This window comes from Halictus rubicundus, chromosome 13, assembly GCF_050948215.1.
Source record: "Halictus rubicundus isolate RS-2024b chromosome 13, iyHalRubi1_principal, whole genome shotgun sequence".
In the NCBI taxonomy this organism is placed as follows: domain Eukaryota; kingdom Metazoa; phylum Arthropoda; class Insecta; order Hymenoptera; family Halictidae; genus Halictus; species Halictus rubicundus.
The window spans coordinates 4,203,581-4,230,466 of NC_135161.1; the positions used below are offsets into that span (position 1 = coordinate 4,203,581).

The 26,886-nt window shown below is 43.8% G+C and overlaps 1 protein-coding gene across 2 annotated transcripts; it reads left to right on the plus strand.

The window, feature by feature from the left end:
- Positions 1-141: 141 nt before the first annotated feature.
- On the plus strand, positions 142-25,239 carry Trim9 (E3 ubiquitin-protein ligase Trim9). Of its 2 annotated transcripts, XM_076799677.1 has the most exons (9): positions 142-938; positions 1,793-2,077; positions 14,366-14,461; positions 18,002-18,395; positions 20,644-20,676; positions 20,830-21,005; positions 21,110-21,248; positions 21,647-21,877; positions 24,775-25,239. In XM_076799677.1, exons 1-9 carry the CDS (start codon positions 453-455, stop codon positions 25,101-25,103), a joined length of 2,169 nt encoding a protein of 722 aa, XP_076655792.1. In that variant the 5' UTR covers positions 142-452; the 3' UTR covers positions 25,104-25,239. The 2 variants fall into 2 exon arrangements, with proteins under 2 accessions (XP_076655792.1, XP_076655793.1); XM_076799678.1 differs by lacking the exon at positions 20,644-20,676.
- Positions 25,240-26,886: the final 1,647 nt, after the last annotated feature.

Consider the following 26,886-nt stretch of genomic DNA (forward strand, 5'->3'; position numbering starts at 1 on the left):
TGACGAGCGAATCGAACGATTCCACGCGCCATCGAAACACAGTTCCTTCCGGGTTCGTTTCGAGCGGCTCGTTCGGGGCTCGAGGTCTGGATTGGGAAGGGTGGAAGGGAGGAGGGGTGGAAGAGCATAAGAAAAGATTGCGAGGAAAGGATGGACGCTGGAGGAGAACTGTTCTCGTAGGAATCGCGGCATCGACGGAGCTAGGAGCTAGGCGGCTAGCGAAAAGGAACGCCGCGCCGGGGAGATCGATCGCTGGTTGGTCGGTTCCGTTCGCGGACAATCCCTGTTCGTCGGGAATCGTTTTCCCGAAAGGCTTCGCGATCGAAGAAGAGGAAGGAGATACGAGGTCGAGGCGAGACGAATCGAGGAACGAATCGAAGAAGAGGAGTGGCTCTCGATCTCGGTGAGCGGCGTGGCGATCGGCCTGGCGGAGGACGAGTCTCACGGGGAGAATGGAGGACGAATTGCGATGCCCCTGCTGCAAGGAACTGTTCGTGGAGCCGGTGCTGCTGCCGTGCTGGCACGCGCTCTGCTTGTCGTGCGCGGTGAACCTGCAGGTGGCTCCGGACTCGCCGCCGGAGTCGACCGACTCCTCGAACGCCCCCGGGTCCGATCAGGAGGCCGACAAGCTGTCGATCCTGTCGGAGACGGACTCCGGCGTGGTCTGCGGCAGCACGTCGACCAGCTCCCGGCCCGGCAGCTACGTCGGCACGCCGGGCAACGGCGGGTTCCCACCGTCGGGCGGCACCCTCTGCCTCTCCTGTCCCGTCTGTCAAAAGACTGTTTACTTCGATGAGGGCGGCGCGCACAATCTGCCCAAGTACAGGGCGATGCAGCGGATCGTCGAAAAGTACCTCGAGTCCAGGAACACGAGGATGCAGTGCCAGATGTGCGAGGGCGACCCCAGGGACGCGACCGTCGCCTGCGAGCAATGCGAGGTCGGTTGCCTCACCCTCGATATCTTCGCACGCCTTTGCTTCGAGCATTTTTCCGAATTGCTGATCGACGGCTTTTCTCCGCCAAGTCGGACTGGCCGTCGGAACCCAATTACCGCGGGGGTACCAATCACTGTATCCATATCAATTGTACTTGTTTCTGAAGCGTAATGATTATTGAAAATGAGATATTCTACGTTTTTCAGTAAAATCGTTTAATATATACAGGGTGTCCCAAAGAGTATTTTCTTGGAAGGGGTGATTACTGGCGGAATTTCAACTAACTTGTTCCTTTGCGACAATCTTCTCCGCGGCATTGTTCAGGAGTTATCAGCGAAAAACACGGACCAATCAGAGCGCGGATACAGCAGGCGGATTCTGCGAAATCCCTCTGCTATAGCCGCGCTCTGATTGGTCCGTGTTTTTCGTTAATAACTCCATAATGGAGCCGTGGGGAATATTTTCGCAAAGGAAAAAGTTGCTTCAAATGATCTCAGGAATTATCACCTTTCAAGCGAGTACAACATTTTTGGGAGACCCTTGTATATTTCCTTTTAAATTAATACAGGCACAGTAATTGGGTCTCTTACCCCAGTTCGGCTACCTTTTTTATCTTGCTGTTCGTATTCACACGGAACGTATTCGGCTACTCTTCCCCAACAAATCGGAGAGATTTTCGTTCGAATTGAATTTCAATCGCGTTACATACATACGTATGTGTATACATAGGGGATAGTGTATATGCAGGGGATAGTTGTGAGGGGTCCCAGCGGTCTATTTATCCGTTCGTTCGATCGGCTCGGCTCGGCTCGGCTCGGCCTGACGAGATTGTGCGCTGAAAGACGGGATGGTTTCAGGTGCTGTACTGCGACGGCTGCAGAGAATCCTGTCACCCGAAGAGGGGACCACTGGCGGCTCACAAACTGGGCCCACCGCGAGGCAGCTGGCAGTCGAACGGCGGCAAGGGCTCGCGGGGTCCCAGCGCCGACCCGACACCGGTTTGCAACGACCACAACGGCGAGCCGCTCACCCTCTACTGCGCTCTCTGCAAGATCGCGATATGCGCGTTGTGTCTTCGTGATCGACACGCGGCTCATTCCCACGACGTGCTCCCCTTGGCTGCCGCCTGCAAGGCGCAAAAGGTACGTGCGCGCATCCTCTACCCTCTTCTCCGTCGATCTTTCGCTGGGTATCTCGGAATCGATCGACGACCTTGGCGGGGAACTGGTTCCAACGTTGATCCATTCACGGAACGCGATCGACGTTTCTATTTTCGCCCTCGAACCGGGCAGAGCGACGACCCTACGGTGCATGGTCGGGTCGGGTCGGGTCGGGTCGGGTCGAGGATAGCGAGACGGATCGAGAATAGGCGAAAGAGGGGTGTCGGTCTGAAGGTTGGATCGACAGCTGTTTCCGATATCGCGTTGTCGCGTGTCGCTTGTCGCTTGTCGAGCGTCACGTGCCTCGTCGCGTGGGAGTGCTCGTTTGAGCTTTCTATGCGATGGCCAATATTCAACAACAACCGGCACTCTCTTTCACTCTGTCTCTCTCTCTTTATTACGATCGCTCGCCGAAAATGGCTCGCCTTTGTTCGCGTCTTAATTCTTCGCAGCCACACCTCGTTTTCCGTGTCACGGGCACGATAGAGAGCGCGACCAGGCTCGGGAGAATAATGCGAGCACGCGAGAGAAAACGGGGTGGGAGGATTGAACCCGGTACACGAGTATAGATGCCTGAAACCGTACCGAAACCCGTGCTCGATTTCTCCTCTTGCTCTCTTGCTACCGCTTCAGAGCGCGCAGCAGCAATGTGAGCAAGAAAGTCCGAAGACGACGGAGGAAACCTGCGCCGGCGTAAATTGTCCATGAAAAAAGAAGACAGAGAACGTTAGAACGTAACGTATTGCTGCGCGGAGAACGATACGAAGTCGTTCTAAAATAAAAACTCGCGATTTATCGATGTCCACGCCTCGCGAAACGGAGGGCATTACTCCGAGGGTCTACGCAGTCGGTAGATCCCATAGGTAGGTACTCTACGTGCCTCACAAGAAGTCCCCTAGCAGGAATGCGGCTGTAACCCGTCCGATCGGATCTAGCCGAATTATTGGCTAAAGTGTGTGACGCCAAAGCCTAACCATTGGGTGCGAGCGAGGTCCCCTCTTGCCTCTGCGCCGTCTCGAGGGACTTCTTGCGAGGCAGGGATAGTGCACGTTCGAGCAGATTGCGCGCATTCACGGTCCCGGCAAAGAACGGACAGTCTCCGCCGCGAGTCTGTCCGTCGCGAACGAATCGCCGAGACTTTCTAGACAGGTTGTACCATTAGACTCCGTAAATGGAAACCTGCTGGAAAATGGCGTCGGTCCAGATGCTACAGCGGATCGGCTAGCGAGACCGGAACACGATCGTCGATCCCTCCCACGACTTTCCCCGTTTAAAGCGTTATCCGGCGGCGTTCCCATCGACGACGGTCCGCGCTTTTCTTCGAGCTTTTCGAGTGGAACACGGCTTTTGAGCACACGCGAGCGTCGTTTCAGCGTAGGAACGCGAAGCTGAAACGGTTGTTCGCGTAATTGGGACGCGCGTACGGTCACGGTTCGTTAACGCGACTTCGAGAAACGAGAAAGTTTCGCGACCCGCCCGCTTCTTACCCTCCCTTGTTCGGATTTCAATGAGGAAGATGTCGTCCGCGCGTTCGCTCGAAGAAGAAGGCGACGGCGACGGCGACGGCGACGAGCCATTTATCCGAGACAAGTTCTCGCCCCGGACTCCCTTTCACTGTTTCGCGCTATAAATTCGAGTGCCCGTACGGAGGCAAATCGTCGCGCGAAACGGTAATCTCGCCTCGGCCGGTTGCCAGTCGCCGGGGGCTCCCTTTCTCTTGCTCCTCCCCGTGCTCGTACGCGCGATCTCGCGGCTGATTACGCTACGCGAACTTGGATCCACGAAGCTAGATAGTTACGGTGGAAACATGTAGGGGAGGCGAGGCGAAGCGCTATGGGGACGCGGGAACCTGAAAACGAAAATAACCTTGGAACGATGCCAGCCTCCCTAATGTTTCGTACTCGTGCTCGTACTCTCGTACTCGCGCTAGTGCTGGTAAATAAACAAAAAACCGCGTGGGTGCACGAACGAGCGAGCGCGCGAGAGAGACTCCACCACCGAGTTCTCGTTCGTTTACCGTCGAGCAACGTGTCGAATTCTCGTGTAATTTATTCGAGCCTGTTACTATCGTGAACTCGATTCGCGAAAATCTCGCGGTCGAAACACCGGCGGCGAATTTGTTGGCGGGTCGGGCCGGGTCGAGACGGAACAGATACGGCGCGTATCGATACGATATCTCGAATATTTATGAGGGCTGGCCGGTGTATTAAGAAGCGGTTTGCACGCAGTCCGCGTAGTCGTCGTGGTCGGCGTAGTCGGCGGCAGGGGCGAAAGAGAGCGCGTTACATAGTGCCGCCACGCACGATACATGTCGTGACGTTTTCGCTATCGGGCATACTCTTTTCTCTCGGCGCGGTTGGCTCGCTCGTTCGTCGCCCCTTCGTTCCTTCTGCTCGCCCCGTCCCTTAGGCGTAATTTCGTTTCGAATTTAACGGCGGAAAATGGATCGCCCTCGGCCGGATAAGTCTACCCTCTTTTCTCTCGGCTGGCTCACACCAACGCGACGCGACGCGACGCTGCACAGTGGACGAAAACGCGATTTCGGCGCTCGAAAATGGAAAAATTTTTTTTGTTTTTAAATAAATGAGCGATGGGAATGTATTAAGAACATTCCAAAGGAAGCAAATCCAAAAAAAAATTTAATCTCCCCCACATGACAAATTAAGAACCTGTAATTGTCTCCTTTCACATGATTTATCCAATATTCAAGTGCAATTTCAAAGAAAACTGTCAGAAATAGCTGAGTTGGGTTTAGACAATACGAAAGCTCACATCTTCTAGGATTCAAAACGGTGTTAAAACAAGTAATTGTTATTACATTTTAAAAATTATAGTTTTCTCAAGTGAGCACAAGTTTTTCGCCGGAATTTGAACTAGAAACATGCACATCTCAGCCGGAACCTAATAGAACCTAGTAACGACTACACTGTGATAAACCGTGAATTGTTGACTAAATTTTGTTGACTAAAATTGTTGACTAAATTGTTGACTAAAGACAACTTGCAACAAATCTACCATAAATTACAGATTTACTTCAGGAATATTAATGCAGTAGAACTGGTACATTAATTCCACTTATTCTATAATTTGTTTAAAACCTGTGTAATTAATAAACACAGTGTAAATTCAAATTGATTTTTGTTGCAATTTGAAGATATTAATGTTACCTTTTTACCTATTAAATTTGATTAAATTATCTCTAATGGTTTAGAAGTTATTATTTTTGAGCGCCAAAATGGCATTTTCGCCCACTGTGCGCCGCGCCGCAACTATAAATTGTAAAGAAGGACGAAGTAGGAAATAATTCTTGTACGATCATTTAAAGGAAGTTTTACCGAAAATATTCCTCTTTGTTAGAGCCTGGGATACTTTGGGAAAAAAAACAAATATACAAAATTTTTTTAATCTGTCATGTATCATTCAACATTATTTTTTAAATATATTATTATTAGTTATTACTAAAAAAATATGTGATTTCTTATTGGGAAGGGATGCTCTATATCGTACAAAAAAAAAAACTAAGAGAAAATATGGGACAAAACTATGAGGATATCGCAAAGAACTTGAGCAATTAAGAACTTAAGCCTGGTGAAATATGCTACTTTCGAAACGCTCAACTTTAAATGATCATAATTACTAAAATATTTATTCAATTTCATTAATTTCTTCATTTTCGAGGTCTATAGACGCTTACAAAGCAATACAAATTAATTAGTTTTCAATTTCGAAAAGTCAACTTTTTGGTCAAATGTCCCTAAATTCTTCGATCCGGACCACTGTGCGGCGCACAGTGGTGCAAAGGCGGCAAAGAATCCATTTTATAATTTTTCGATTTTTATAAAAAAAAAATTATTTTTGTATAACCTAATAGTGCGTGCATGATGTGCCAAAGTCAGATTTAAAAAAAAAAAATTTTTACGGAGATATACGCATGGTAAATAACCATTTCCTCGCTCCTGGGAATTCATCAGTTTTCAGAGCGATAGTATGTAATTACTCCGTCTATAATTGAATACATAGGAGACTAAAAATCATATGGGTTATTGCAAATGGTTTCAACTATTAACTGGCAAAAAAAATTTTCCAAAAAAAGTTGTTTAACATTAAGTAATATGGACTAACCTGAAGCCCCTTTGCGTTACGCTCATTTTTTATTAATGGAGGAATACAAAAAATCCTTCGAATAGCTTCAAACTGGAACTAACCGTTTTGGCAAGTTATAATATTGATCCAGCTTTGTGCAACATTTCATGAGATACTTCGAGATGCTTTCGCCGCAATTTAAGTTTAAATATCAACTTTCGGAATTTCCAAGAATGAATCGCGCGGAAATCACGATTATTTGATGTTTCAATTGAAATTTTTAAGGGATACATATCAGATAATAAAAAAATGTGACATTCATACATATAATAAAATATTTAATAACAATTTTTTATGTTAAATAAACAAAGTTTTCGTTCACTGGACCACTGTCGCAAAAATGCAACAGGTATTTTTTGGTAGTGCTCCAATGAACGCTATAAAAATAATTTATGTAAGATAAAAAAAATTGTTATTAAATATTTTTTTATACATAAAAATTAATAACTCATGTGCACTTCACATTTTTCTTTATTAATTAGAAATATTCCTAAAAAATTTCACCTGGAACATCAAATAATCGTGACTACCGTGCGATTCACTCTTGGAAATTCTGAAAGTTGATATTTAAACTTGAATTGTGGCGAAAGGGTCTCGAAGGGTCTCATGATTTTTTGCACAAAGTTCGATTAATATTACACCTTGCTAAAACGATTAGTTCCAGATCAAAATCTATTAAAGTATTTGTTGTATGCTTCCATAAATAATAAATGGGCAGAAAACAGAGATTTCCGGTTAGACCATATTACTTAATGTTAACAACTTTAAAAAAAAAATTTTTTTCCCAAATTAGCGTTGTACCTGTAGGAATCTCTCCACAAATTTTCACACAAATTCGTTGGATACTTTCGTTTTTATAGATTTTTTGCCGCTTTTTGGCCATTTGGCACCATTGTGCGCCGTCTGTCCACAGTAAGCTGTTGCGAGCCGTAAAGCCATAAGCTGTCCCCGCGAGAACGAGGCACGCCAAGCAACAAGCGTCCTGGTCAAATTCGATGCGCCGATCGATGCTTGGGATTATTTCGTTCGGCAGAAAGTAGAAACAGCGTCTACGCCAATGGCCTCTTTTGTGCGGGCTCGCGAAGCAGAAAGAAGGGTAGCCAAGAGCAATTTGTTCTCCCGTGCAGGCTTCGTGTTTCGCGCGGACCGGAACCTCGATATATTCGAAACGATAGCATCGTTTTATAGCGGAGGCGAGGAGAAGCCAGAGAAAATTCGGAAGATTCGCCGATTCTTACCGAAGGACCTCGTCGAATTCGTAAAGAGACAACGGATTCTTTTGTTCCGCGAGCGAGAGGCTGCTGGTAGTCCGCGTGTCGGGAGTTCGTTTCCGTCTCTTTCCTTTCATCTTCTAAAAATATCGAGCGGTGCAGCGCCGCGAATCTTTTGCCTTCCACCACGAAAATTTCGGAGCAGCTGCAGCGTGCAACGGTGCGCTTACGACACCCGTCCCTTTCGTGTCGCTCCATTTTCTCTACCCTTTTCTTTCGTTTCGAGAGCACCGAAATGCACCTCCGCTTCTTCCACTAACAATTAGCCGGCGCGGACTGTTCGCGGACCGATTCCTGGTACCTCCAGAAACGTCTCGCCGTTCGCCCAGATTCGAAGTCATAGTATCGATCGGTCGATTATTTTTCTCCTTTTGTTATTCACCGTCATCGTTTCCCCATCCTTGAAACTGGATTACGTCGACGGTCATCGGAAATCCGTGCACGAAAGCGGGACCGTGGAGCGTGGAGCCGGCAACTCGTTCCGCGTCGACAGTCGGTCCGTTCGTAATTAGATCTGTCGCTGTTGAAGCGGGCGTCAAGAGTCCCGACTCGCGAATTACGAACCGCGAGAGAGAGAGAGAGAGAGAGAGAGAGAGAGAGAGAGAGAGAGAGAAGAGATCGTGTAGATCGTCCTAGATGTTCCGGGTGTGTTTTCGCCAATCATAAGCTTAGAAGAATTTTTTAGTCGATTTCGTAGTTCCTAGGAGCGGACATCCTACCGCGGTTGAAGCTGGTTTACACAAATTTTCGGTGCAACGTGCCGCGTCCGCTCCTGTCGATCGTTATACAGGGAGTCCCAAAAATGTCGTATTTCTTTGAAACGGGCCGATTCCTGAGGTCATTCGAAGCAACTTTTTCCTTTGCGAAAATGTTCTACAAGGCTTCGTTAGGGAGTTATTAACGAAAAACACGGACCAATCGGAGCGCGGCTACAGCCGGAGGGTTTCCGGCTCGGCCACTGGATCCCACTGCGACCGCGACGTTGGCATTGGCCGGGCCGCAATCCGTCCGCTATAGCCGCGCTGTGATTGGTCCGTGTTTTTCGCTAATAACTCCTTAACGAAGCCACGGAGAACATTTTCGCAAAGGACAAAGTTACTTCAAATTACGCCAGGAATCACCCCTTTCAAAGAAACACTACATTTTTCGGACAGCCTGCGCGTAGCGAGTAAGACCGATCTCGCGTGTCGCGTAGATTTAAGATGAAAGTCCAGGGTCCAAGCCTTGCCGCTAGAAAACATCGATACCTCAAGATTCTAGTAAACTTGCGGAGAGAACGAGAGAAGTGTGTGTGTGTGTGTGAGAGAGAGAGAGAGAGAGAGAGAGAGAGAGAGAGAGAGAGAGAGAGAGAGAGAGAGAGAGAGACTGCGTTTTTCCGTGGCAATGATCCGCGACCGGTGCTCGGAAATCTTCCTCCCGAGGAAAAAAGAGTATAAAAATCGTGAATGAAACCGCGGGGGGAACGAGATGACTCAGCGCACGTTTTGGAAAGCTGTGATGGTGCGGCGTTCCGAGTTCTCATTCCACGTGGAGTTTCGGCGGTGCGTCGAGAGTCTCTCGTGCATAGATCGGCCTGGACCCCTTTCTATATTTATACGGGAACCGTGAACCGTCGACAGTGCTCCACTAGCTGCCAGAACGATCGGGAACCAGGGCAAAGTCGCTCGTTGGTAGGGACACGAAGCTCTGCGATTTCGTAATCCAGCCGAAAATTGTGTTTGTCTGTTCGAGTTTGACGGTGGACGTGCTAACGGGGTTAACGAGGACCCTGTTAATCGTCGAGGAGAGAAAATCGGAGAGACGGAGAAAGATAGAAACGGGAGGGTGCGAAGGTACGAGAGAAAGGGATAATTTCCTGCGAATCGATCGCTGCTGGTGTGCGTATCCGTGTAAACCATAGACGCCGGTGGTGGTAGGCGATGGGGTTCGCCCCTTCTCCGCCAACGCGATACACAATGTACGAAATACGACGACGAACGCCGCGACGGCCGTATTATGTACCGGTGTACCCGTTTGTCTAAAAGTTTCGAGCCGTCGCTACCGTCGAATAACTGTCGCAGTGCAACGAACGACGAACGCGTTCGAGAACAACAGGCAGATGTTCGCGACCGTTGTAAACGATTCGATTAAACGACGCCGCAATCGAGGTCCATTAACTCGTAGATCGACGAGCCTTACGAGAACGAATTAAACTTCTCGCTAGGTACAATAACTTGTCGCCTGTGTTCGCATCGAACTCCGACGAAGAAATTCACGTCGCTTCGGCTCGGTCGGAGGTACTGTATCGCGATTTTCCTCGTCGCTATCGATCTCTCTTTGTCGTCGGACGAAGAGGGGACGACGAACAGAGAATATTGTAGTCTCGGCGTAATGAAAACGTCGGCGATCCGCGCGGGCAAAAGGTGTAGGTAGGAGGAGAAGGAGGAAAAGAACGGCCGACGCGAGCGGCCGTGTTTTCGCATCGCGGCACTTTTCTATTGAAACGCGGGACGCAAAACCGTTCCGGCGACGTTGAAAACACGCGGCCGGATAAGCCGCGCGCGGTCGTTCCTCCTCGAAACGACGCGGCGGTAGCACGATCCTGACGAATTCGAGGATCGTTTGGTCGGTAGTATGTATACAGGGTGTACCGAAAATGTTCCGTACTTCCTTGAAGGGGATAATTCCTGAGATCGTTTGAAGCAAATTTTTCCTTTGCGAAAATCTCCTCCGCGGCTTTGTTAAGGAGGTATTAACGAAAAACACGGACCAATCGGAGCGCGGCTATAGCTGAGCGTGGCGTTGGCATTGGCTGACAATGAGTCAGAATCCGCCTGCTGTATCCGCGCTCTAATTGGTCTGTGTTTGTCCCTAATTACTCCTTAACACTTTACCGACCGGTACCGGTTGAATATCCTACACACTTCTTACCGATCAGTCGACCACAAACATTAGGGGGACCCATAAGTAATCAATTATTTTGAAATCTAAAACAAACTTTGTAGTAAATTTAAGTTTTTATTTCTTAATTTATTATATAATCTCGATCGTTATCAAGGACAGTTTGCCAACTTTCCTGGAAATTTTCAATCCCTCTCTTATAGAAATCCAGGGTTCGTCAAGCAAAATATGACTCAAGGTGCCTCCTTACATCTTCTACAGAAGTGAATGTTTTATTTCTTAAATAATGCTCCAGAGATCTGAAAAAATGATAGTCAGAGGGAGCAATATCCGATGAGTACGAGGGGTGCGGTAGAACTTCCCATTGCAATTCTTTGATTTTTTCCTGAGTGGGTTTCGCTGTATGGGGTCGGGCATTGTCAATTTGCAGTATTACACCTTTTCTGTGGACTAAAGATGCCCTCTTGTTCAATAGTTCCGAATACAGCTGTTGTAATGGCTGACAATACAACTCAGCAGTAACTGTTTCTCCAGATTTCAACAACTCAAAGTGAATTATGCCACGACAGTCCCGCCAAATGCACAGTAACACCTTTCGAAGTGATAAGCTAGGTTTATGGGTTGATACTGCGGTTTGATTTACAGAAAGCCATTGCTTCGAACGCTTTATGTTACCATAAAGAATCCATTTTTCATCTCCGGTAACGATTTTGCTAAGAAATGGATCTCTACGAAATCTGGATAGCAATGAAGAGCAAATTGATCGACGAATATTCTTGTTGGTCTCGGATAATTGATGCGCTACCCATATTTATTACCTATATGCCTTTCCCATTTCGTTTAGGTGCCTTTGTATAGTTGACCATGTGGACCCAAGGCTTCTCGATAATTCTTGTATACTTAATTTTGGATCAGCTTCCACTAGAGATTTTAGGGTGTCATTATCAAATTCAACTGGTCGTCCACTTCGAGTCCTGTCAGAGAGATCATAATCACCAGCATCAAACCTTCTGAACAAACGTTGACACTTGTTGACCTTCAATACATCTCCATAAACATCGCAAATTTTCTTTGTTGTTACCGTTGCATTAAATCCCGCATGGAAATGAAAAAGTATGCAATGACGAATATGATCCTCGGAAGGTACGGACGCCGCCATTTTATTACAGGGTTGTAAAAAGAAATTATACTTTTTAGAATATTTTGAACACAGGCTGCTTTTCCGGAAACTATATAAGAATACGTGTTTCCTCTTCAACGATCGGTACAGAACTAATGGCAAAACCCTATTCTTTGCAAGTAATTGATTACTTATAGGTCCTCCTAATACTTCCCTGATACCGGCTCTGTTTCGGTTGCCGTGCCAACCGAGCAAGGGTCAGATTGTACTAGGCAGGTCAGACGCTGAAGGTGTATAAACGCTAGATACAAAAACAGGGTAACCACATTCTGTTAGCAGATTTAATACACTAACAAACTAATTAACTAATAAACTAATAGGCTACCGGTCGGTAAGCGCCGGGGACAAAAAGCCGATAAATAGGCTATCGGTCGGTAAGCAACGGGGACAAAAAGCCGATTAAAAGGCTACCGGTCGGTAAAGTGTTAACAGAGCCGCGGAGAACATTTTCGTAAAGGAAAAAGTTACTTCAAATTGTGCCAGGAATCGCCCCTTCCAAGGAAATACAACATTTGTAGTAGTAACCGTTGTCGGAGATATATGATCCGTTTATTTTGATAGTGGCCTAAGTCCAATTATACATAAATTGAGTTATTTAAGGGTTTGTGTTTCAATAAAATTAAAAATATACGTATAGGATATCAATGTGCCATACTGCTCAAGTGTATCTAAAAGAGTTAAATTTACAGTTCCTATTAAAATAATAGCAATTATTAAGTGAATAATATGTGTTTTCTTACCAAAAATGGAGTTAAGCCACTTTCAAAGTTAACAACTAGATTCTTTATAAAATTGCCCAAATCCATTCGACATAGTTTAATCCCTCGACTTGTACGCTCGAGTTAATTCGAGCGCACTAAACAGGCCAAACTGTGCACACTCGAGATAATTCGAGCGGCGTTGTATTTCGTGCTGCTATAATTTTTCACACTCGAATATAATCGAGAATTGAAAATAACAATGTGAAAGCAAAGAAAAAAATCGTCTTATTGATATTTATCATTTACATGGGATTGGAAGCTATAACACTTATTTATTCAAGAATAAAACAAAGGCGCAGCAAAGCAAAGGCTTAAATAAGCAAAGCTTAGGGCTTGAATAAGCAAAGGCTTTTTCCATGGAACAAAGGCGCAGTATATCAAAAATTGATTTTTTTGGCCGGTTTAAAAAAAAAACAATACTCAATTAACTTTATATATCTTTACAACACTTCAAAAACAAAATTCATGCAATTCGGGACATTTTCCAACGACATAAATTACATAACAATTTACTGCTCATCTACGTTTTGTGTATGCGGGAGGGATTTGAAGAAGTCATGGTGGTCCGTAGGTCTGTATCGTAGTAAGTCCATCATGTCTTAGTATTTCGCTGTTGTGATTCGTCTTATATTTTTCTAAAGTGGTGTCAATACAATATTTTCGAACTTTCTTGGTCTACCCGGTCGTGGTAATAAATCCAGGATTTCTAACTTTGCATTCTCATCCATTGATATCTTATAGATAATTTGATATGGTTCATCTCTCACAAAACGCATCCAGCATATTTTTAACGAATTTATTGTTTCTCCGTTAGAATTCTTTACCCTTTTAAAAATTGCGCCCTCCAAAAGTTTTGTAGATATAAACTCCTCTTGTTTCATTTCATTTAGAACAAAGTTATTACCTCTCCGGCACTTTTTGATAATGTCCTTCGGACATGATCAAAAATGGATTGGACTTACTTAGGCCACTTCCAAAGTGATGGTTTTAATTATTGAACTAACTGTGAAAACTGATGTGTCCAAAATTATTGTATATACTCTAAATATACTTAACCGCAAATGTTGTTTATCACAGCTAACTTGAAGTTGTACACATGGACAAATGGACTTAGGTCACTTTCAAAATAAACGGCTCATATCGTGTTTACGCAGGATTCTGCTCGGTGTTCCATTGTTCCGCTAGGGCCGGTTGGCGCTGGCTACGGCGCACAGTGGGCAATTTGGACAAAATCGGATTCAAAATCAAGGAACTTTCGATAGGAATGAGGTAGAGCGATGAAATTTTTTTTAAATGAAAGCTGCAACTTTGTAGAATATGGGAAAAATAGACAGATTGTGGTGTGAACGTTTGTTAACCTCGAGACAATTCGTTAAACGCGCACAAATTCAAGAAAATTTTAGTTTTTCCAATACCACGCGCGGAAAAATTTTTTTTTAACGTACTATACATCATTTCACATAGATTTTTTCACGCTGATTTCAAATCTGGTCTCAAAATTTGTCTACGATCTCAGGATTTTGCAAAAAATAGATTTTTGTGACAAAAACTAATGAAGTCATTTTTTCGTTGAAATGATTGGATGGTAATAATCTCTCTATTTTTCCCATATTTTACAAAGGTTCAGCTTTCATTTAAAAAAAGGTTCATCGCTCTACCTCATTCCTATCGAAAGTTCTTTGATTTTGAATCCGATTTCGTCGAAATTGCCCACTGTGCGGCGCGGAGCGGGGTGCTATCCAAGAGGGAGCGAAGATAGGAACTCGGCTGGCGTCGAAACGAAAAGGGTGCTCTCGCGACCCTGTCCCCCCGGTCCATTCTCCTCTCGATTGTGTTCGAAGAGTCGAAAGCGAACCTCGGCAGGCTGTGAACTCGCGATAACGCCGCCGAGAAAGAAACCGACCTCGGCCAACGTGCATCGTTCGCCGCCAAACAACTCGAAAACTTTTCGAATGGCGATTCGAGGGACGCGCGTAGTCGATTCGAGTCGCTATCGATATCCGTGCCGATAACGAGCCCTTTGATGTTGTTACAGACGGAGCTCTCGCACAATTTGCAGCAGCTGTCGGAGAGGGCACGCTCGACGACGGAGTTCATCCAGAGGCTCAAAGGAATGACGGACAAAGTGCACGTGAGTGTTCGCCTTTGGCGTCCCTCTTTAAATTTTGCTTCTCGTCGGTTGACGAGACGGGACGAGCCGAGCCGGGACAGGAAGAGCCTGGTTCCATGAAATTACGGAAGGACGCCGGCGTTAATTGCACCGGCTAGGCTGTCGCTGCGTCCTTGGCGTCTCCGTCTCCGTCCACGTCTGCGTCTCTCCCTCCGTGATCTATCCGTTGCTCCGGCTATATAACCGTCTTCGTCGCGCGGCCGATATTATTACGGAGAATGCTCGGAGCTGGAGTCGGTCGGGAGAACGAATTACTTTTCGACGATCTAATAACAAACGTCGTCCGACGCGACGCCGCACTGTGGACCAGATCGGGAAATTAGCTGTTCATTTGATAAAAAAGCAATTTGCTCACATCGATGTTTATCGAATGTATGTTGCTCCTTAAATGTCCGTGACATTCGAAAACGATGAAATTAACGAGATTTATTAAAAATTGTGATTAGATCAAGCACTTAAAAATCAACACTTTTTGAATCCTATTTTTCACCGAAAAAATTACCTCATTTCTTATTGATATCCTGGAGAATCGATTTAATTACCAAGTACCAAGATTTCCTATTTATAATTTATTGAAATAACAATGCTTAGTAAACTAAAGAGGTTCTTCAAAGTTTTCTATCATTGGTAAAGGATATCTTTTGAGTTCCATATAGTTCTGCATTGTATCAAAGTGCATTATTTTCAGTTCACTTTTCGTCTCTGTGACCGGAACCGCGCGGAGCGTTAAGGGGTTCTTAAGATTGTCATGCGATTCTTTTAAGATAAGGTGGCCCAATAATCGGAATTTCAGATAAAAAACACATTATCTCCAGAATTAAAGATTATTTTGTTAATTCGAAACCTGGTAACAGCTACGGTCAAAACCTGAAAGTCGGGGGTAAAAAACATTTTCCACGAATATCTTGAAAACGACTGCAGATAAGAAAATGGTGTACATGACAGAATTGTCAGTTTTTTTTTATAGGAAATACACCTGCGAAGACAGATTTCAAATATCACTATTTATTTCAAGAATATACTGAATATCATTGATTATTCACATGTTATCACAATTTTTCGGGCATTTCCGGTGCTCTGACAAGAAAATGTTTCAAACAAAAATGAATTAGTAATTACTTTTCTATAAAGTTCAATATAATAAATATAGATTTTTTAAAAATAAAAACTTAATGTCACCTTGATTTTTTAATCGTCGCTTTATATTTTTTACTTAATAATGTTATAGTTGACGTCAAGACGAATCCAATGATCTCCTCTGCTATGGCGTTAAGTCTTGAAACAATGCTAAAATCTTTATGAACACAGCTATTCCTCGATCTGGACCACAGTGCGACGCGGCGCATTTCTAAAACGCGAAAAGTGACATTTTGCTAAAAAATTAACTGTCTCATATAGACTTATGTTGAATGCTTATTGCTTTCTAAATATCCATCAACCTTGAAAATGAAAAAATTTAATGAATACTATTACTGTAATAAACGGTTAAAGTTGGAAGTTTGGAAGATAGCCTTTCTCATGGAAAAAATTGTTGTTCTTCTTTCAGATGCCCTGACGATCCTTTTTAATATTTTCCTTCCAATTTCTTCGAAATGAAAGGTTTATCTTTAAGCTGTAAATTGCCATTGTCGATTAAAATTTACTATTCATAATGTATTAAACATGTAATGCCAAATGCAATGTAGAAAATTTTCAAAATTCTTAAGATTTCGTAAGGAATATCTTTTGTATCATACGAGATCATAGAATTTTACAAAATGGAGTATTTTCAGCATACTTTCTTCTACACAATCATGTAAGAATTATCTCCCATCTCGTCCCATGTCACAAGTTATTATTGTTATGATGCTATGTGCATAGGTTCTCGGGTTCTTCGTCCGGACTCTTTGACGACTAAAAACCATTTTAAGCACTGAACCAAATTTTATTTAAAGAGCGATTTTTCACAAATTTAGATGAATAATATACAGGGTGTCCCACATACATGGGAACACCTAAATATCTTTCGTATTTACAGTCCTATCAGAAAACTTCAGCGGACAAAGTGACACTATTGCAGGGGGGCAATATAATGGCGAAGAAAAAAATTTTTTATGCCGTGTTTTTTAATGAAATTTCAAGGTCACCGATGTTTTTTTAAATGGGATAGTATATTTTTTTACGATAACATGATAGACAATAAAAAACTGAAATTACTGGATACCACCTTTTTGACCTTGAATTGACCTTGAGCAAGAATAATCATGTTGAAGCGGATGAAATGTGGAAGTTTAAAACTTACGTGTTTCAGCAAAGATTGCGCGTTGTTTACGTCGGGTTGACCTTTACATATCATAATAAATGTTCGAAATGTTGACCATCCTCATTAATGCAATGTTGCAATCTTTTAATAAATGATCTGTAGGCATTGTCGATTTCCTGAGACGTAATTGAAGCGCATGCTGCAGTAATCCTTTGCCGCATATCCTCTGGCGTTGTGGGTTTATCTTTGTACACAGTACATTTTATCTTGCCCCATAGATAAAAGTCCAATGGTGTCAGATCCGGAGAACGGGCTGGCCATGGAATTGGTCCTCGTCGCCCAATCCAGCGTCCAGGATATTTCGTATTTAGCACCGTTCTAGCAACTTGAGAATAATGCGCTGGACAACCATCATGTTGAAACCACATGCGCTTCCGATCGAATAACGTAATTTCTTCTAAAAGGCCCGACAAATCCTGGCGTAAAAAAATTCAGCATACTTTATACCAGTAACAGTTCCTTGTATAAAGTACGGGCCTATTATTGGCCTCCATTTTTTTACATAAACATACGCTGTTTACTATGAAAACTATTTCGAACATTTATTATGATATGTAAAGGTCAACCCGACGTAAACAACGCGGAATCTTTGCTGAAACACGTAAGTTTTAAACTTCCACATTTCATCCGCTTCAACATGATTATTCTTGCTCAAGGTCATTTCAAGGTCAAAAAGGTGGTATCCACTAAATTCAGTTTTTTATTGTCTATCATGCTATCGTAAAAAAAAATATACTATCCCATTTAAAAAAACATCGGTGACCTTGAAATTTCATTAAAAAACACGGCATAAAAAATTTTTTCTTCACCATTATATTGCCCCCCTGCAATAGTGTCACTTTGTCCTCTGAAGTTTTCTGATAGGACTGTAAATACGAAAGATATTTAGGTGTTCCCATTTATGTGGGACACCCTGTATCTACTAAGCTGAATGTGTTTCTAAAAGTTGTTAAATTTGTAAATATATTTTAAAAATAGCAAAAAAGCTATTAAATAAACAAAAAGTATGGTACATTAAGCACCATTAAAACAGATTACTTGTTAATATTCTACACCCCAAAATATCACTTCGATATCTTTAATAGTTTAGAAGTTATACCAGAATGTCACTAAATTTCGCATTTTAGACCACTGTGCGCCGTCGGTTTCTTGGTGTCAGGAAAAATTGTGATTAACCGCGGGGGTTTTCGGGGTTGCAGGAGGAGTGCGTGGCTCTCGAGGAGGAGGTGGAAGACAGAGTGGCGAATCTGGTGAGCCTTTTGCAGGCGAGGAAATCGCGGCTGATCGAAGCCGCTCGGCAGACCAGAGAAGCGAGGGTGCGTTCCCTGAAGGACCAAGTGGCCCGATGCACGTCGCACATGCAAGCGACCACGGCTCTTCTGACGTTCTGCATCGAGACCTTGAAGGAAACGGACAGCGCGGCGTTCCTCCAAATCGGCGGCATGCTGTCGGTCCGAGCCTCGAACGCCGCCGGATCGTGGGGCGGCGCCGAAGGCGTTCAAGAGATCGCTAGGCTACCGTTGCTCGATCTCACGCTCGACGACAAGCCGGTGCGACGCGCGATCGATCAGCTCACCTTTGTCCAGCTGAAACGTGAGTCTCTTCTCGAACGCGAAACCACCGTACACACTCTCTCTCTCTTTCTCTCCTTCAGCTTCGCTTCCGTCCTCCGCTGTTCGGTGAACATACCTCTTGAATGTGCCTCGCGTCGTCGACTTTTTACGCTGTCGCGAACCAGAACGGAATACGGTCGCTGCTCTTGCTCTCCTCCGGAGGTCTGGCCCGTGTGTCCACTGAGTCTGGTTCGTCGAACGCGCTAAACGGTCGTACGAAACGCCTCGTTCGTCGTAAAGTGAAATCTCGTTGTATGTCAGTCCCGCCGTTCTTTTTACTGACACGAATACGAAAACGGAGGTTCTCGCCGAGCGTCGCATTTGAAATACACAGGGCAAGCTGGGAACCTAAGAGTCATATCCGTCTACAAGTCATAAGAAACCTATGACCACTAAGCGCTAGTGACAAGAAGACTCCGAAAATGTCCGTCTCCGACACAATGTTGCACGGAGAAACGGACAGCGAGGCTCGAGAGCCGTGGTCGCCGAGAAGTGTGCCACACATTGTCGGCTACATCGGTGCGAGACCAGAAGACTAATCCAATTACAAAACTATTTTATTTTTCGTTATTTTTTTATGAAACTTTTACCAACATATTCGTGGCATTTTTCTGATTAAAATGGAACGAAATATGATACAATTCCGATGATATTTACTTGTGTAACGAGCGATGAAAGTTTCGAACGCAGAGAAGGACAGCGTATGGGAAAGAAAGATCTGCGGAGCGCAGGCCTTTAAATGAGAAATTGAACTTCTTTATTATTAATTATTTTTTTTATGAGACTTTCAAGAATACAGTGTGTCCCAGCTAACTTGACCACCTTGAATATCTCGCTTAGTGTTAGTAATAGAAAAAAACGTTTAGGACAATAGTAACCTAACCGAAGGGGCAATATAATGATTCGGAAAAAACTTTTTTCAAGGTCATTGTTTTCTAGATATCAAGGTCATCAATTATTTTTTTAAATGGAACTATATTTTTTTCTTATCGCGACGTAATAGTAGAGGTGAAGACCCCTTCAATGACATATTATACAATGACCTTCGTGTGGCCTTGGGTAGGAAAAATTCAGAAAGCATTATAGGTATTATCAATGATTAATGTACTACACTAAATGGTTTGATTGAACTACTCTATTTCAATAAATGTTCGAAATGATGACCATTGTTTGCAATACATTGTTGTATACGGAAAACAAATGATTCTCTGGCTCTTCTAATAGTTTCATTGCTAATATTGGAACATGCAGTTTAAATACGCATCTTCATATCTTCGGCTGTTGTTGGAACATGTTCATAAACAATACTCTTAAGTGTTCCCCATAAAAAGAAATCTAACGGAGTTAGATCAGGTGACCACGGAGGCCATAAAACGTTTGTGCCTCGCCCAATCCAACGTTGAGGAAACTTTTCGTCTAATATTTGACGGGCGCCGGGCTCGAGTTATACGCCGGACATCCGTCATGCTGATACCACATCTCGATCCTTCGAGCTAATGGTATTTCTTCCAATAGGTGAGGCAAATCTTCAGTTAAAAATTGGCACATTTGTTACCATTTAGTGTACCATTAAGACCAAACCAATGAGGGTAGTAAATTATAATCACTGATAATACCTGTAATGCTTCTTGGATTTTTCATACCCAAGGTCACACGAAGGTCATTGTATAATATGTCATTGAAGAGGTCTTCACCCCTACTATTATATCGCGATAAAAAAAATATATAGTTCCATTTAAAAAAAAATTGATGACCTTGAAAAAAGTTTTTTCCGATTCATTATATTGGCCCTTCGGTTAGGTTAATATTGCCCTATAACGTTTTTTTCTATTACTAACACTAAGCGAGATATTCAAGGTGGTCAAGTTAGCTGGGACATCCTGCATATTTGTAGCAATATCATCGGAATTATATCATATTTGGTTTCATTTTAATCCGAAAAATGCCACGGATATGTTGGTAAAAGTTTCATAAAAGAATAACGAAAAATAAAGAAATTTTGTAATTTGATTAGTAGTGGTCTTCTGGTCTCACACCGATACAGCCGACAATGTTACGGCCGCGACGACTCTCGAGCTTCGGCCAGTCACCGCGGTGGTGTGAGTTTTTCCACTGACTTGGAAACGTAAGGTTGGCACTGTCATACAACGAGAATTCACTGTAATGCGTTTTTACCCGTTTAATGCGTTGATCGAATACACGAAACGATTGCTCCATGTTGGACGCAGCATCCGAGGGAGAAGAACGATTTCCAACCGCAGGTAATTAACGAGTAATCGGTCGAGAAAAGAGATCGGTCGCTATCGGCCGCTCGACCGCCGCTGAACGTTGACCGCGGTAGTCGCGTAGTCGTAGTGTAGCACGGAACGCGCCGAATACACTTTCGAATCTCGTCTAACATCGAATGATTTTAGCACCGGGAGCACCTCTGCTGATACCCGAGGAATGTAGCGCCGAGAACAATAGCGTGACCGTCGCTTGGCAGCCTCCGCCCGGGCACGGAATCGGCGGATGCAGCACCGGTCAGCGAGGCCCAGCCATCGAGGGTTATCTCTTGGAGTTGGACGACGGATGCGGCGGAGAATTCAGAGTGAGTGGAGGAATCCTCTTGGTTCCTCTTGTTTATGTCCGTTCGTTCCCGTTTTTCAATGGATCGAGTATCGCGTCATTCTGTCTGTTCGTATGCGCGACCAGGAGGTGTACTGCGGCCGGGAAACGATCTGCACCGTGGACGGGCTGCACTTCAACTCTCTCTACAATGCCAGGGTGAGAGCTTTCAACAGCGCCGGCGAGGGCGAATACTCGGAGCTGATCGGTCTCCAGACCGCCGAGGGTAACGTTCATTTCGTCTCTTTCTCTCTTACCATTTTCGATTTCCATTCCTATTTCCATTTCGATTTCGATTCGAAAAACGATTCCGCGATGGGTCGCGCACCGCGGGTCTGGGAAACGCACGAGTGAACAATAGTCGGGGAGAAAAACGAGTCGCGGCATATAGAATTGGTTATCGGTGCCGCGCAGCCGAGCCGCGATTTCGTTTTCCAATATTCGGAACGTTCTCGCGCGTCGCACCGTACCCATTCTCCACTGTGATTCCGTCGCTCGAGAACAATGCGAGGCTCGGCTATCGATTCGATTCGAATCCGATCCGAAGTCTGGTCCGACGCGACCGGTAGCCATCCGTGGAGCATTAAATTTATAGCGACCGTTTGTTACCGGTGTGGGCGACAGTGGCGTGGTTCTCGTGGGCAACCGGAGCTTCCGGTATACCGCAGGAGGTGTCGATATCCGAGGATGCGATGAGCGCGTCCTGCGAGGGCTACGAGCACCGGGTCGTCCTTTCGAGCGTCGGATTTTCGAGGGGCGTCCACTATTGGGAGCTGACGATCGACCGTTACCACAGCGACACGGATCCAGCGTTCGGTATCGCGAGGGCCGACGTGTCGCGGGATCAAATGCTCGGTAAGTCTGCGCTCACCGTTCGAAAACGAACCCTTCTCCTGCCCACTGTAAGGTAAACGTCCCAGTATTCGGACCCTTTTAAGGAATAGCGGTTACGGTATTTCTTTATTTAACGTGTAAAACGACCACGAAATTAAGCAAGTTTTGTTTAATTTGCAAGCTAATAAAACGTAATTACTGAAAGTTGGGACAGTCAAACATTCTTAGGGCAACCTAAGAGTGCATGTCCCAGTACCTGAATTACATTGTCCATGATACTGTTACATGATACAGCTTCAAAAGTTTGTTTTAATTGATCTTGTGTATATTTTTTTTTTTTTTCGTTTCTGCCATGCTTAATTTATGAAAGAAAATAGATAAAGTTTGATTTCGTCAAGAATACACAGATGTCAGAAGTAAATACTATTTATTATAATTTACTATATAACATAATTAAATCCTCAATAGTTTCACATGAAAACCCACCTGTGCTACGTGCAGCCACGTGCAGATCGGTCAATTACCGGTACAACACAACGGTCCCGTATTGGTACATGGAGGAAACAGTTGTCCCAATATGTGTAAATCTTATAATTTTATAGTAAAAAATTAATTTTCTTGTACGTTCGAATATTTGATTTACATATTAGAGTATGTTTATTTCATTAATTCATTCTCGTAACATAAAATATCAGGTATAGTAAAATATTTCCCTATAAGCGAGATTTCTTAGTAAAAGCTTAAGAAATTCTTCAGAGATTTTTTATACAGGCTGTTCATTTGAAAACTTTCCAGCCGTATATCTCGAAAAGTATGAAAGATATTAAAAAAGTGTAAAGCACGTGTCCAAGGATTTCAAAGGGGAAAGAGGAGGGCAGTATCAGTTTTTTATTGGGGTGGCGTTTCGAAGGTCATTTGAAGGTCAACTTTGTTTTTTCAAATGGAGACACCTGTATTTTTTATTATGGGATCTTATTGTGCGAAAAAGACCAGCAATTTTCGTAGGATACTTTCTTTATCCGCGCAATAGTATCGGAGATATTTAAAGAGAAGTAGAGAAAATTCTTTGACGCAAATCGTTGATGTTTTCCAGTTGTACTAGCACGTACCGTTTGAAAACAAAATTGTCCTCTATTGATCTCTTCTTTATGTTGTCTGCCCTTCAATACAAGATTGTACTATTTAGTCAAGTGTGAATCATCGTAATAAGAGATACAAGATCGTAGTACAATTAATTGTATAAAATGGTGTATTCTTTAGAAGAACGAGTAGAAATCATTTTTATTTATGGAGCTGATGAGTGTGCTCGTCGAACTGCTGCTACGTTTAATGAGAGACATGCTGATACACATGTTTCTCCTACGTACGTGTTACAATTAGTTGCAAAGTTTAAGGAAACAGGATCGGCGATAAAAAAAAAAGAAACCAGCCAAAATTCATAAAAGAAGCTGATGAAATCGAAATTATAGGACAGTTTACTGTGAATCCTGCTAGTTCAATTTGACAAGTTTCAATGGTAATTGGTGTATCAGTAGGATCTGTGCACAAATTACTTAAACATAACAAATTTCATCCTTATAAAATACAGTTGCATCAAAACTTATTGAAAAATGACTGACAGGAGGATTGAGTTTTCTGAGGAATTAACAAGTATGGTCAACGTCACTCCTAATCTAATTGAAAACATTTGTTTTAGCGACGAATGCACTTTTTCTTAAATGATGCTGTAAATCGTCATAACTGTCGTTATTGGAGTGACGATAATCCACATCTTATTAGAGAAAGTAATACTCAATGGACTGAAAAAATAAATGTTTGGGCAGGCATTTTAGGAAATGCTATTATAGGTCCTCTGTTTTTCCAAGAGAATTTGAATGACAATCTGTATTTTTTACTGGATGACATCATTGATCCACTTGTAACAGAAAGTCTTGAAAACCAAAGAGATGAAAACGGCAATTTTTTGTTAAATGAAGAACTTTTGTACTTCCAATATGATGGTGCTCCCCGCATTACACGTTACCAGTTCGCCAGTAGTTAAACAATCGATTCCCACTAAGATGGACCGGTAGGAGAGGTGTAATTGTGTGGCCACCAAGATCACCAGATCTAACTCCAGTCGACTTCTTTTTGTGGGGACACTTAAAGTCTGTTGTTTATAAAACGCAACCAGAATGCGTCAACGATTTGCGTCGCAGAATTGTACAGGAATGTAGAGCTATTCCAACAGATACCTTCAAAAATGTTCATTCAGAATTTGAGAATCGTCTGTATTATTGTTTAGAAAACAACGGAGAACATTTTGCGAATTCGTTACAGTTATAAAGAAATTACAAACTTTCTCGCAGTATAAGTATGCCTTGCTCTACTTTAAATATCTCAGAAACTAGATAAAAAAAATTATGAAAATTGCTGGTCTTTTTACGTACAATAAGTTCCCATAATAAAAAATATAGGTTTCCATTTGAAAAAACAAAGTTGACTTTCAAATGACCTTGAAAACGCCACCCAAATAAAAAACTGATACTGCTCCCCTCTTTCCCCCTCGAAATCCTTGGACACGTGTTTTATACTTTTTTAATATCCTTCATACTTTTCGAGATATTCGGCTGGAAAGTTAACACATGAACACCCTGTAGATATGACACATGTTTCGAAAGAATAATTTTTAACTGATAAGTTTTTATTGTATATAATGATTATATTAATTTATATTAACGAGTGTTTCTACTTTCTGCCGCTAATTTTTATTTTTAATTATATTAACAAGTAAGGTAAAGAATAAATGAAATTTGTATTACTGTCCGGATACCGGGACATGGTCAGCCACTGGGGCGTTTACTTTACTCGATAACGGAGTACGGTGCACGGTTTACGGTTTACGGTTTACGATTGCCGTGGGTGTCCGGTGGTTTTAGGCAAAGACGACAAGGGTTGGAGCATGTACATAGATCGACAGCGTTCTTGGTTCATGCACGGCGGCGGACACGCGCAGAGAACCGAAGGCGGCGTGCAGCAGGGCTCGACGGTGGGCGTCCTCCTCGACCTCGACACCACGCACACGCTCCGCTTCTTCGTGAACGACAAACCGCAAGGAGGGATCGCGTTTCGCGATCTTTACGGCGTGTTCTATCCGGCCGTCAGCCTGAACCGAGGGGTCACCGTCACTCTGCACACCGCGCTCGACGTTCCCCGTCATCTGTTGGCGCTTCACGAAGAGTACATCACCGACATCGTTCAGAGCTAGGGGTACCTAAACGTCCTGAAGAAGGGCTTGCTGCAGGAAGTCGAATCGCCCGGATCCGGGACCTTCGAGAGACCCAGAGAATCCGACGGGCAACTCGAAAAAATAGTCGAGGAGAGCCTCGTCGAGACCAATTGACGGGCAGTCTCGCCGACTTCTGTCTTTTCCATTTTATCCTAACGGACGTGGCTGTTCGTCCGTCTGAACGTTCTCGATCTCCGATTACGATCTCGATAACGATGCCGCGATGACGCGTACGAGTCGAGCTCGAGATCGATCGTGTTTTCCAGAGAATCAAGCTTGGCAAACGGATCGGCTCCCGTATAACCGAACGATCTCGTGCACCCGGGACAGATACGAGAGAACGTCTCGGGCGAAACGAGTAGAATCACTGCCCAGTAGGGAAAATGGTGTCCCTGATCCGAAGACCGCCGCTTCGGCCATGTCGAAAGTACACGAATCGAAGTGTTCTCCGTCTGACGATCGCGCGCGCGATCGTTTTCTTAATCATATCGACGCGTATAAGTGTACTCGCGTAGACGTAAGCTTTATCGATAAGTATTTAATAAAACGCATTTCGAAGGAACGAAGATGAGCGAGCAAGGAAAGAAGGAACAGAGAAAGAGAGGAGAAAGAAGAAGAAGAAAAGAAAAAGAGAAGCAAACGAGCAAAGCAAGCACGTACGCACGCGCACGCAATCTGGTCAGCTTTAGCGTAAAGTAACGAATCGAGTAAATGTTTTCTAGTCCCCTATAGGGTTCTCCACCCTTTTTCCCGACGTTTTCCCCCGGGTTTCCTCGTTCGGCACAAGTTTTTCGCGTATCTCGCATGTACTCGCGTCATTCTCAGTCGCATCTTTTTTTCCCATCGTTTTATACTCGAACCTGTTCGCGAGCGGAGCGAATTATCGCGGGAATCGAAATTCCAACTGGTTTAAAATACATGTTGCAGCGCACAACCCTCGTGGAACCGCGGCTCCTCCCAGCGACGAGGAGGATCAACGTTGGCGTTGTACATACTTGTACATAAACGTTTCGATTGTACCACCGATCAACTCGCCAATTGTATTTACGACTGTATTCGATCAATAAAACGCACCAAAAGCCACCGACACGTCTCCGCGTTTCCTCTCGTCCCTCCCGTCGCGTCGAAGCGCCGCACAGTGGGCAATTTGGACGAAATCGGATTCAAAATCAAAGAACTTTCGATAGAAATGAGGTAGAGCGATGAAACTTTTTTTAAATTAAAGCTGAAACTTTGTAGAATATGGAAAAAATAGAGAGATTATTACCATCCAATCATTTCAACGAAAAAATGACTTCATTAGTTTTTGTCACAAAAATCTATTTTTTGCAAAATCCTGAGATCGTAGACAAATTTTGAGACCAGATTTGAAATCAGCGTGAAAAAATCTATGTGAAATGATGTATAGTACGTTAAAAAAAATTTTTTCCGCGCGTGGTATTGGAAAAACTAAAATTTTCTTGAATTTGTGCGCGTTTAACGAATTTTCTCGAGGTTAACAAACGCTCACACCACAATCTGTCTATTTTCCCCATATTCTACAAAGTTGCAGCTTTCATTTAAAAAAAATTTCATCGCTCTACCTCATTCCTATCGAATGTTCCTTGATTTTGAATCCGATTTTGTCCAAATTGCCCACTGTGCGCCGCCGAGGATAAAAGAAATTCCGTTTGGTGCGTTCCTAAATGCCGCGGCTCCGCGTTGCCTGATCGGCTAAACTTTTCTCCGTTCGTTTCGCAGTCGCCGGTTTACCGATTGCCGG